We start from the raw sequence: 13,242 nt of genomic DNA on the forward strand, positions 1-13,242 counted from the left end.
TGTCAACAATTTGTAAACAGCACAACATGAAACATCATATACAACAAAAGAAAACAGTTTTGTATTATTTAGCATATTTTTCTCGTAGATTACTTAGTTGTTAAGGTGTAAAGTTGTATATCTTTAATAAAAAACCGATACTATATTTATATAGGTTGTATGAATTTCTGTTATATCTATTACAGGAGGCATCCCAGAATTTATATAACCGCAAAGAAATGGGTCAGAATATTTAAACGTGTTCTGTTTTTCATTTAGCGAAATAATAGCAAATCATTGACATTTTGCGTGTAAAACATAATGATAAGTTAGCAATAGCTAAAAACAAATACTCAGGGTGATAAGTTTAATTTAATTATGGTTCTGTCTATGTGGCAGTAAGTACGAGGATAAACGAAATGAAAATGAAATGAAATGAAATGGGGTTTAACGTCCTACTGTTCTGCACCTATGCTGGGCTAATGAAGACGGGCATACGCCATACAGTGTGCTATGAGGGAAATTTTGCCCGGGCAGCGGCACTATCGCCTACTCTTTTATCGAATTCCATATGCCAAGGGATCTTTTACGTGCATTCCAATGTATACACGGGACCTCGGTTTTTCGTCTCATCCGAAGGACTAGACAGCTTTCCTTGTCAGGCCCTCCGTCCTGCATCACTGACAAGGGGAAACCACGCCGGAAAATCTGGATGAACTTTCTCGGCTAATGCAGGGATCGATCACCCGACCTCCAGGCTAGCGAGCAAGCGTCTAACCCACTTAGCCACCGTGATCCCCGAGGACAAACGAATCGACGAGACCGTCATTGAACATTTCGTATTCTTTACTTTAGCGAATTCTGGGCAGTAATTGAAATGTTGCAATCTCGGCCACGGGGGTGAAAAGGGGAGACTAGAAGATAGTAATTTTTTTTATCTCAGTGTAGTTTTTTGCCGAGACAGTGGCATTTCTAAGTAATATATTTCTAATTCAAATACCAATGGATTTTTTGCGTGCGCTAGGCCCTGACTTTTCATTATTTTTTTCCAGTTTAGTCAATAGGACTTACCTCTATCGGATTTAATCAGGCTTGAAAAATCAAAATGGGGATTCTTGCCTCTACCAGAATTCGAAAACGGGACATTCTAGATATGAGCACAATATCCGTACCACACCACCACTCCGGATAGGGTGCAGACAGATATATAACAGAGTTATAAAAGATTTTTTTGGAAAATGCCAAATATGGTGAATTGGTGCCCGCCTCACAAACACCGATTCACGATATGAAACACGTATATTTATTTCAATGTATTGAAATGTCATTATAGACAGGAGTCACGGTAGCTAAGTGGGTAAGATGCTGGCTCGCTAGCCTGGACGTCGCGTGTTCGATCCCTGCAGTGACCGATAAAGTCCATCGGGATTTTCCGGCGTGGTATTCCCTTGTCAGTTGTCTAGTCGTTCGGGTGGGACGAAAAATCGAGGTCCCCTATACACATTGGCGTGCAAGTAAAATATCCCTTGGCAGTTGGAATTTGATATAACCGTAGGCCATAGTGCCGCTGCTCGGGCAAAATTTCTCGCATAGCACACTGTATGTCCGTCTTCATTATCCCAGTCGGAGCAGAACAGTAGGACGTTAAACCCCATTTTATTTCGTTATTATAGACATGATTATCAAGACTCTTTTGTAGTTGCAAGTTTGGAACCATGTGGACCAAAATTTCGAGAATAAAACAGGTCTTTTCACTAAAATATCTCTGAGAAGGTGCGAATACGACAGAACTATGTGCAGTGCGCCATGTGTGTAGAACACATCGCATATAAATCAAGCAAACACAAAATACGCAACATACGACAAACACAAACCATGAGCATGTGAAACTTATCAAATTAATTGATGACAGCCATGGACCTGCCGCAGTGCTGGATTTACATACAGGATTTGCAGACTGAAGCATAGGGCTTTAAAATCCATGGAGCCTCTGGCCAAGGTCTATAATATTTAAACACTGTCATGGGCCTCTTTTGCACACACTGTTGTCTTAAACATGCGTCGTCATCCACGGCTTTTTTGTGTGAAATAGCTTTATTTAACGCCCGCTTCCACCGTCTAGATGGGCGGCGCTAGGTTCTCTCTTTATCTAAATCGGTACTGATCGACCGTATGCGTCCTTTGATAGCGCATTTATAAGGAAATACTTTATTTTATTACATAATATTAACACCATAATAAAAATGTAACTCTAATATAAGTTAAAGAATTTATTTTATCAAAAAATAAACAAAAACTTTGTAATGTTATTCAAAGTAAGTATCTATATATTGTATATGTAATTGCATTATTATTACATAATTGCATAATAATAAGATCTGTACAATGTCATTGAATAATATAGCTTATCTAACATTTAATCTAAGAAAAAAGAATGTAAAATCTGTAGAACGAGATCGCCGTAAGTCATATTATGTATAAAAAAAACATATTGCATAAAATGTCTTAGATGAGCATTAAAGACAGATTATGTTTAATATTACAAAGCACTTTAATTCATGAATATCATAATAAAATAGAAACAAATTCGGTAGCCTGTTTGAAATATTTTTACAAGGCGCCATTTTGCGTTTTATTTACATATTCCGTGTATAGCAGTAAATCGGGGTATCTAAAGAAACAACATCACCTTTAATTATGACAGCAGTTACATAAAAAGTAATTCCCGTTAAAGACACCACCTGTAAATGAATTTCTAAAACGGTTTCCAATATCTAATATCAGGGTACCTTTGAAACATGATACCAATTATTTATAATGAATTTGTATGATAGACGTCACGGAGAATTCATCCTCCATTAACGATACAGATACCGATTATCCTTTTCAAAATGGTTTCCATCATTAAAAACTAAGGTACCTTTAAATATTGATATTAATTATATATAATTATTTTAATAGATATCATCGAGAATTCATCTCCTATATTAAAGATATTAGTACATTTTTTTTCAAAACGCTTACCAATATTAAAAAAAGGTACCAATATTAAAAATTAAGATCTCGGCGCTTTTAAAGCATGGTACTTATTAAATAGAATTATTTTGTATGATATATATTCCATAGAATACACCCCTTTTATAGACTCTACCGTTAAGTACATTTCAAAATGGTTTCCAATATTAAAATTAGGGCACGCTTAAAAAATGATAGTATTTAAATTAAATCAATGGTATACTAATAATCATGTTCAGCGTTGATTAAAACTAAAAATGAAGCCACAAGGTATAAACTATTTAACTATTTAACTACAGCAAAATGCATATAGACACTAATCCCCGTTGCATAGATTTAAATAATATATATTTTACCGCTATTTACAAATGACCTATACCTATATTATAATACCCAATATTTCACAATAAAATCTCAGACACACTCCCAGAAGCGTTGGATTCGGTTGATCCGATATGACAGAGCAAGCTTTGGATCATTAATTGCTATTTCCACAAAGTTACGGAAGTTTAAGTGTACTAATTCTATCTCAACGGACGTAAAAATTTAATGTAGAAAATTACATTGGTCTTGCGAAACATTATCATATTAAATGCAACCTATTCTGCACTTTAAAATTTAAAGCAAATGAGGTCATGTCTAATGAAACTAAGGGAACTACTTAAAATACAGACAGGAACCCAAACTTAGAAATAGATCGACTGTCTTTAACATCGTCAATAAGAAATGGAACTCAAATACAGTAAACCACATTTTAAGAACTGTCTTAATTCCAAGCAAAATAGTACACATCTTTACTATGTGAACTGTCTGGATTGTTGCCCCTTTAACATTATCAATATAGCACTAATTTATAATAACAAACTTAATAATGTACCGTAATAGGGGCAGCAAAAGGCGAATCATATAGTATTGAGAGAATACTCTTGGAAACGTCGTCCAAAGAAATTAGTACTTGTCCTTCCATACATATGTGTTATAGTTTATTGCTTTATCCGGTGACAGAGTGTCTCGTAATGATTATTTGTTATTATGACAATTTATGGTGGATTTAAAGGTTACCTTATGATTTCAAGATTTCAAGAGACTAAGAGAGTCAGTGTTATACAGAATAAATAAATACAAATAAAATGCAGATAGAGACTTCTGTCCACCAAATCAGCCCGATTGAAGCCGCCATTTATAAAAATGGTGTTCAACTTTCAAATGTTGTCTGTAAAATTCATACTGCTTTTATCGTCCAAAAAACTTTATCTATGGTTATAGTTTTTACATGCGCCTATCATAGCCAATAACAATTATTAAACACACACGATCAAGTTCATTTTGCACACGATTTGTCTTCATCCGATTTTTTCGAGAGTGTTCGATATTCATTGAAGAAGAAGAAACAAAGACCAATAGTAATCTAGTTATCTCCCTTAATGTGGCTCTCAGATTAATCTTTCTCGTCTCAGAAGAATCAAAACAAACTGCCTATAAAACAGACAAACGAATGAGCCCTAAAACAGCTACGAACAACTTTTCAATACCGGTATTGTAACTTTATCGTAAACAGCAATAAATGTAAACGTTCCCGTACGTTTTACAATTTTGAAACGTGTGAGTCTTCGTTTAATTTGTCCGATGATGAAACTGGTGGATCGTCATTTGGTGTGTTAATTGATTCTGGCTTTGTTCCTTCGTCAACGAGAGTTACGTCCCCGTTTCCAAGTTGCGGAGCACTTCCGTTAATGGCCAGATGACCAGATGGGGCATTACGGGAGGTTGTGCTGTTATTAGAACTACGTAGCGAACCATTTGTAAAGTCTGTAGAAAATAGATTAGGGGTGCTGCTATTAGCTGGTGTCATTGGCGCTGGCGTCAAACTGCCTGCTGCACGGAAGGCAAGTTTACCTAAAGCAGATGTTTTCTCTGGTAAACCTGCAAATAACAAAAATAAAGCAAATTTAAATTGGAAATAACTTCTCTCGTGACTGGAGAGTCGGTCGACTTGATCATACAATGAAACAATTCTTTGTCCAGTCAAACATGTATGTAAAATCTCAGTATTTCTAAGACTTACCTCACTCACGAGGAAATTCACCAGGCGGAGAATTATATGAAGAGTTTAAACAAGTGTCGGAAAATAGAGCGATTAATCTTTTGATCAGGAAATTAAGATCTTTTGGACAATAAAACATTTAGACATAAATATTTAAAGGATCTAGGCAGTTTAGGTAAAATAATATGTGAATGGGACAAGTTTAATCTTTGATTTTAATCTCGAAAAAGATTAAGTCGGATTTGCTTGTGTTTTCTAAGTTTAGTTGGATTTTTGGTTTCTATGTGGACAGTGGGGCACAAAATCGGCTGCATTGCAACAATGACTTCGTCGAAAGATGAATAAAACTAGTCATTTTAATATACTGTATTTAACCAACACGGTAAAAAGTAACACACTTGTTTCTTTCCATATCCCCCAACCTTGTGGCGTGGTTTCGATTCCTACAAGGAGTAGGATCGCTTGTCCAACTTCGTGGGTTTTCTCCCGAGTCTTCCGGTTTCCCCCCACTGCTAAAGACTCGAAATGACCTAGTTTGTGTCAAGAGGACGTTAAACCCCATCCCCTCTCTCTCTCTCTCTCTCTCTCTCTCTCTCTCCACGAGTTTCGGCTCAAAATAAAAAATTGAAAATGAAAACATCCCACCCTATTCCCTGTTCTGAATAATGATCACAGCATCTATAGTCTTACCCACAATTTTCTGTATTTCCCATGATGGTACATTATGTGATTCACAAATAGCTTTTAGCTTCTCAATTTGTTTCTGAAAAAGAAAATGGAAAAACTAATTATTAAAGTCTCATTGCGTCATTTGCATTTTCCGCTAAAATATCAAATTTCTCTTCCGTTTATCCAGGCCAATATGTACTACAAATCAAAATACAAACGCTAAATAATCTTGGATTCAATCGGATTTAAAATATGCCCATCAATTACCTTGGCAAACAACAAAATGATGACGGGCTTATTGCATAGCGAGCAGAATAGATTGATGAAATTTCAATTCAACACAACTTTATGAAACCGGAACAGAATTGAACCATTTTTCACAATAGTTTGCACGGGATTCTTACTGCGCTAAAGTGACAGTCAGGCTTGCCTCGCTGCTATAAGATGTAAATCCATTTTGGTTTTCTACGAATAACTTGAGTTTTCAGAAGAAGAAATGTCCAAATGGATTAAAAACTGTTGATAGTTGAACTTTCTAGATCGCTGCAAAATGTATCTTTCGAAATTTTCTAAACGTCATATGAAGAAATAACAATTTTTCAGTCAAGTATTTTAGGACCTCCTCCACAACTATGGGAATATAACAGTCTGATGAAGTGTTACTTACATTTTGTTCCGCTATTTTATTTGTATGTTCTACGTTGACTTTATCCACTTTCTTCTTTTGTTTGTACAATATCTTTAGAGAATATCTTTGTTTCTCCATTACAGCAACAATTAAACCTATATAAAAACAAACCGTCTTAATCTCTCTTATATATTGGAATATATAGGAGGTGAAAGATAATGTGAGGAGGAGGTCTTGGCTTGAAGCTCGACATCCCATCATTGACCGAAGAATTTCGTGTTACTGAAATCACTGACTTACGTAGAGTACGGTAATTTTAGTAGCAATAGCTAACCTTGAAATATATATGCTATAATGTGTAAACAGATCTTAAGAGATCTTAAAACGTTTGTATCTCAACCAAGGATTAAAAAAATTCTAAAATTTCGCAGTCAATGTTATTTGAACATTCCCGGTGTAACTGTTTATAATCAAAACACGTCAAACCCAACATTATTTTTCTTTTCAGCCTAGTGAATATATCAAAAGCTTCATAAATCATCTATAGAGTGGACAATAAGGAAAAATAACCAACCTAAACCATACTAATCAAATAATTATCCACACTGATCTATACAGACGTAAGTTATGATCATTTGAAGTTATATTAGTGTTTATTGACTTCACGCCGCCATCTTTATGTCTCTAGAAATGGTTTAACAGTTTTAAGTCGAGACTAGATAGAAAGTCTTAAAAACATCAATGACTCGGCCAAAGAATATATACAAGATTTTATGTGCGCCACGATGTTCATACTCACTATTAAGAATTCGAATAATTCTCCATGGTAAAATGAATGACACTGCTACGACGAAGTCACCTATGTCAATATTAACAAATCCGTCAAGATAAACTAAATCTAGAATTAAAGATATCACCACAATGAACGCATCAAATATCTGCAAATGAAAAAGAAAACGAAAAATGTGAATTAGTTTATGATGGGACTACTTGGCATATATCTCAGTTGCATGTTGCTAGTGCTCAGGAGTTCTATGTTTTTGCAAGACGTAAAAGTCGACGAGTGACGTTACTTGCACGACACTAGTAAATTGATTGATGTTCCCTAGGTAATTGAGCAGTGGAATATCTTAACGAAGAGCTGTGGAAAGTAAAGATGAAACAACTTAGTGGCATCATGCAAATATTCACTTTAATCAAACGCTACCTGACACATTAGTGGCCAAATGTTAACCAGTGTTCCCGGGGGGTTCTATTTGAAGTTCGTGAATAATGTTATAATAGGGGTAGCATAATGAAATAATACACTACCTCCAGCTTATGCTTGAAAAATCTAGGCACTGTACAAAAAATCTTTATAAATGTCTGAAAAAAGAACAGGTACAACATGTTACGATAGGAAATTAACGGAACTTTAATAACTATTTGACACACACGTTTGTTTTACCCTTCTGGCTCAAACTAAACGACCTTTTGTATGAAGAGTTCACACCTGATTCCAGAATAAATTTGAATACAGAATACAGTTTCGTAACCATGTTCTCTTAAAAGGGATAGTTACACAAAATTTCAAAATGGTTAATTTTAACCAGTTTAGCATTTTCCAATATTTTATCCGCATTATAATGATCGCCTTTATTATTGTTATTTTCTTTTAAGTTCTCCTATGACGGCAATTGCCAGACTATCGTCGCCAAAATACGTTATTCAGTCTACGACGATGGTGGAAACCAGTCGCAATATTTCTATTGAATCTTGCAGCCATTGCCGGGTTTTTGCTGTCTTGTTGTAGTTTTATTGTAGGCCCCCCGATACATTCCCTTTATTTATTGCTTGCAATGTCTGTATAGTTGGTCTCATGAGGTTTGGTTCTATGTGGTGCATTCCTCCTGCACTTATTAAATGTAATTTAATTGTCATTGTCTGGCATCGTTCACAGACGTCATCACTGATGTCGATAAGGCTGAAATGTTTTGCGTTTTACTTACCTCAATCACCAATATGGTCAGTATAGCAACACTAATGTAATGTAAAATGTGACTAATTTTCTCTTCTAGATAATGCACCTTCCCATAATGTAAAGTAAAAACTTGCTCCGTTCTAAGATAGTCAGAGGTTTTGTTCTTGAACGTCGCCGCCGATCTCAAAGCAGAATAGGGACAGATGGGCGTTGTACCGTTGTCCCAGCAGACTTCAGAAAGAAGTAGTTTCTTATATAAACCGCTGATTGTGTCCCCATCCCCAGTAATGTTGTCGAGTTGATTAGGGTATTGCATCTGTAGTTCGTGAATAAATTTATCGGCATTAGAATCCTTAGACTGAATCTTATCTGAAGTAAAAATCAATTAAAATGTTTGAGCCAAGGACATTTACAAGCAAGACAGAAGTTTGTATTTAAAGTTTTATGTTCTTCACCATGAGATTATCAATAAATAAAACAGGCCTATGTCTGTTATCATTACATCCCAATTTGGTCATCATAACTTCCCACTATTTAATTTCTCGCAATATCAATTACTAGCCGATATCGCTGAAAGGGTCACGGTTGGTGAAACCGTAAAATTTTATTAGTCTGTACGGTTCGTTTTGTCAAGCACGATGTTTATTATAATTCCACTATCGCCATACCAAGGTATTGTATTATCTTTCGCTCAGTTGTTCGGTTTTTCTATTTCACGAAAGTAATCCGGATACAGTAATTGGAATAACCAATCACGGTCTCCGTACAATTTCTTACATTTCGTCCCCAAGACGTTAATCTAAACACAGCTGATGTAAGTTCCCTTTAGGAATGTATACAGTTATTCGTTTTATAACGCGGCACCTGACTAGCTATTGTCATCTCAGGGGAAGTAATTTCAGTTCAGGCAAGTTCAAGGATGTTGATATTTTTTCAACGGCTTATTTCCTGAAGTTTTGAATGGAAAGTGTCAGAAATGGTAAGAATACTGCTTTTTTATTGCCCAGCAGTAAGTTTTTTGACTATTTGGTATCAAAATAGCCATGATTGGGGGTATCCGTTGGTTGAGTGTGAATTTTGGGTTGTAAATGTGTAACATTTTGTTCACAATGATATCAAAACATGGTTAGGTCTAAATATTAAGGCCAACTCAACTGCAGATTTGGTCTAAAGTCACTAGATGTAAACAAGACTGACCCTAACCCTAACCCAAGACCCAGTCCTTACCCTAACCCTAACCCCAGAATTCTCATTCTCATCCAAATTTAACATTTCAGGTCTACATCTCAAAACCTGATGTCTTCCTGGACTGGCTTTAGGAGAACGATGATGCATATCAATTTCATCCCTGATCTCTATGACACCTGTGGTGGAAGTGGAGGGCAAATCGTAATCAGTTTGGGTTCCAGCCCCGAGGACCTCTGTAAACTTTGCTTTTTGGTGATGACTTAATTTCCGAGCTTGAAAAGGACGCCCGTGTGTTTATCATGGCCTCTCATATTGGAAGATAACATTAATGGCTTGTGTGTTGATCGACGGTTGAGCATATCTCTTGGTCAGGAAAGTTGTAGGCACCATCGCCATTGTAAATCATTTGACAGGCCCGAGTGAACAGGGCGACCTATGATTGGTCAGCAATGTATCGGATTCCATAAAGGGGGGTGGGGATGAAAAAACTGTTGTAGTGTTACATAATCAGATTATTTCAACTTACTTATCCTGTGGAAATACAGCTATATAGGAGATATTTGAAATTCATAGGCACTGCATGTTTCAACATTTTAGATTTGACCACAATTTGGCACTTGAAACTATGTTAACAGAGAAAAACTGTGTGGTTTTCGATGAAAGTGTTAAAAGTCTAATATTGCATCATGATTACTGTTTTAAAGTATTTTCGTGTTTGATTTATATTGAATTCATCTCATCTTTTTGAAGAATGCATTTATGTTCAAAAATAAAAATGTTCTGTGGAATTCAAAATTCATGTGCTTTTAAATTATCAGATTCCAAACTGGGGGGTGGGGATGAAAAAGCTGTTGTAGTGTTACATAATCAGATTATTTCAACTTACTTATCCTATGGAAATACAGCTATATAGGAGATATTTTAAAATTGATAGGCACTGCATGTTTCAACATTTTAGATTTGACCACAATTTGGCACTTGAAACTACGTTAACAGAGAAAAACTGTGTGGTTTTCGATGAAAGTGTTAAAAAGTCTAATATTGCATCATGATTACTGTTTTAAAGTATTTTCGTGTTTGATTTATATTGAATTTATCTCATCTTTTTACAGAATGTTCTGTTTAATTCAAAATTCATGTGCTTTTAAATTTCTGTCTGAAATTCCGCAGTTTTCTGATGTATTATAGTGTTTGCAGAATGCCGCACAGCTCATCTGAAAATGCATAGATTTTCATATTCTTTGGCCAGGGGATTGCATATATGTTTGTTTATTAGATAACAACAGATTTGTTTAAACTGCAGAAACATGTGAGGTATATAGGACTAAGACTAGTAATTATTTCCCCTTATTTCATGATGGACGAATGTAGTGCGAGTTATAAATAGACAATTTTTCCCTTAATTTTTTTCTCCCCTCTTCCTGCATTTTTGGGTTGACTTTTTGGTCTAGAATTGGAGAAAAGGGATCAAATTGCAATTTCATAGCAGTTTTGGGTAATACTGATGATATAAAGGGGAGGGATAGGGGGTGAAAAGTGTCTTTCTGCAGAGCAATCATTGTGTCGGAAGTGAGATTTTCACCCCTGTCAACTTCAAATCCGTGTAGCAAAAAATCTAAATGGTCAACCCCCTACAAAATTATGATGAGGAGATTGCCAAATGTTGTACCCATTGTGCCTATAAAGATTGGAACCAACGGAATGTTGAGCAAAAAGCTACAGCCTGTGATGTTACAGTCATTTAACATTGAAGTCAATGGGCAAATAATTGCTAGTCTGAGTCCAACTAGAGTATGAAACCTATATCGCACAATCTTGACTTGTCAATAGGGATGCACAACTTCGACGTTTATTAACATCACGTCGGTTTCTGGTCTAGTACTGAAGTATGCGAGCGAAGGGACGCCAACCGATTTGTGAAAATCTGCTAGATCATAAGAATTCATCACAGCCCAGTTGCTACTGACATCAATCAGAGAGAGAGAGAGAGAGAGAGAGAGAGAGAGAGAGAGAGAGAGAGAGAGATGGGGTTTAACGTCCACTCGACACAAACTAGGTCATTTCGGGACTAACGCATGGTTCAATTTTAATTCAATAATTCGCTTGCGCTTAGGGGTCTTTAGCAGTGGGAGGAAACCGGAGGACCCGGAGAAAACCCACGAGGTAGGACAGGCGACCCTTATCCTTATCACGTACGACCGGGAAATCGAAACGACGCCAGTTGACTCAATAAAGGACCTTATGATACAGCACGCACGTGCTAACCATTCGGCCATCCAACCCCCGGACATCAATCAGAAGATCGAGTGAACCCATCACATCCGAGAAGAGGTATCAACTGTTCCAGAAACGGTAACTCACACAGCTACTTTGATGTGTCCCAGTAAGTATCGTGCTGATTCAACATATCCCGGGTTCGATACAGTGTCGGCCAAGGAGATTTCTCGAGATTTTCCAGCCTACTTTTCACTTCAGTGGTGCGGGACGCTGGGCCTGACAGAAAAATGCGTCTTATCGTTTGGAACGGACAAAAACCAGAGGTGGCGTGCATGTAAAATATTCGACGAACAGTGGCCGAAAACGCTGATGAGAAACATTCTCTCATTACACACTGTATGGCGTATGTCCGACTGTATTAACTCGGTTAACGGCGAAAAGAGGATCGCTAAATCCCATTTCATTTCATACATTGTGTGATTGTATTGGTCTTGTTACAGATTCCACAACGGGAACCATCGTAAGATGAAATTGGTTATAATTATACTCATCGATTGACAGAAATAAAGAGTGAACAAAGATATTATGGTATTGACAATCTAATTTAACTCCAGCTAATATACTGTCAAATACACAATAACCCGTCCATGTCTAACAACATTCGTCTTTGTTTATACTTCGATTTTTTACTTATTATTCCTGGATAAACAGTCGAGCAACAAGTACTTCGTTAATGTCTATACACAAGAAGGTAATGGCAATATATAGAGAGATTGCAAGAAGTAAGCGCTGAAATACATGGGGGATTTTTGTTCTGTTTTTTTTTTTAAAAAAGACATGGTTGAGCATGATCAAATTCATATAATTAATATACATATGAGTTTAAATTATATTTTGTTATCCTATTTTTAAAGTTCATCTTTATTGTCCTCTGTTGCTTTCGTTCTAAAAATAACTTTTGTTTTTAAAACTTATACCAAACCTTTATTTTGGCACGCTGAGCTTTGGGTTTAAAACTGATCAGGGGAATCAGAGTGGATCAGTATGGCACTGTCTCATTAACTAGGAGACCCCGGGTTCGATCCACTGTGTATTTTAAAAACAACATATATACGTCATCATTCCTTTCTGCCCCACATTGTGTCTGGTCTTGTGAATATAATGTCAATAATGCCCAAACTTATTCATATATCTTAGTTAATATCGGGTTGAGTTGTAATCCAATGGACCTGTCACCCCAAAATATATACATGTGTATACGCATTGGGATAAAAAATCTTATATTGCCTTTTTGTTTGCGAAATATATCTTTAAGTGGACAAAGCTCAAGGGTCGTAAATACTGGATTAATGTTTTAAACCAGGAAGACACAATACAATCGAACAGACTATGATCCAAATACTTATATTGCCTAGGATATATAAATATGTAACAAAGTGGTCAAAGTTCAAGGGTCCTAAATACGGGATTAATGTTTTAACTCAGAAAAAAAATATAACAGAACAGACTATGGCCTAAATAGCTTAGGATACATAAACGTCT

At 36.1% G+C, this 13,242-nt stretch overlaps 1 protein-coding gene across 4 annotated transcripts in view; it reads right to left on the minus strand.

Annotated features, from left to right (window-relative positions):
* Window positions 1–2,236: 2,236 nt before the first annotated feature.
* Window positions 2,237–13,242, minus strand: part of LOC126832023 (uncharacterized) — a 75,875-nt gene continuing 64,869 nt past the window's right edge. For all 4 annotated transcript variants that reach the window (XM_050562707.2, XM_050562708.1, XM_050562706.1 and 1 more), the window contains 6 exons: window positions 8,324–8,664; window positions 7,647–7,700; window positions 7,135–7,273; window positions 6,375–6,490; window positions 5,729–5,801; window positions 2,237–4,917 (listed from right to left, as the gene is read on the minus strand). In XM_050562707.2, coding sequence (XP_050418664.1) covers window positions 4,580–4,917; window positions 5,729–5,801; window positions 6,375–6,490; window positions 7,135–7,273; window positions 7,647–7,700; window positions 8,324–8,664 — 1,061 coding nt within the window. In that variant the 3' untranslated portion in view covers window positions 2,237–4,579. The remainder of the gene's footprint in view (window positions 4,918–5,728; window positions 5,802–6,374; window positions 6,491–7,134; window positions 7,274–7,646; window positions 7,701–8,323; window positions 8,665–13,242) is intronic.

The sequence above is a fragment of the Patella vulgata genome, chromosome 9 (assembly GCF_932274485.2).
Source record: "Patella vulgata chromosome 9, xgPatVulg1.2, whole genome shotgun sequence".
Classification (NCBI taxonomy): domain Eukaryota; kingdom Metazoa; phylum Mollusca; class Gastropoda; family Patellidae; genus Patella; species Patella vulgata.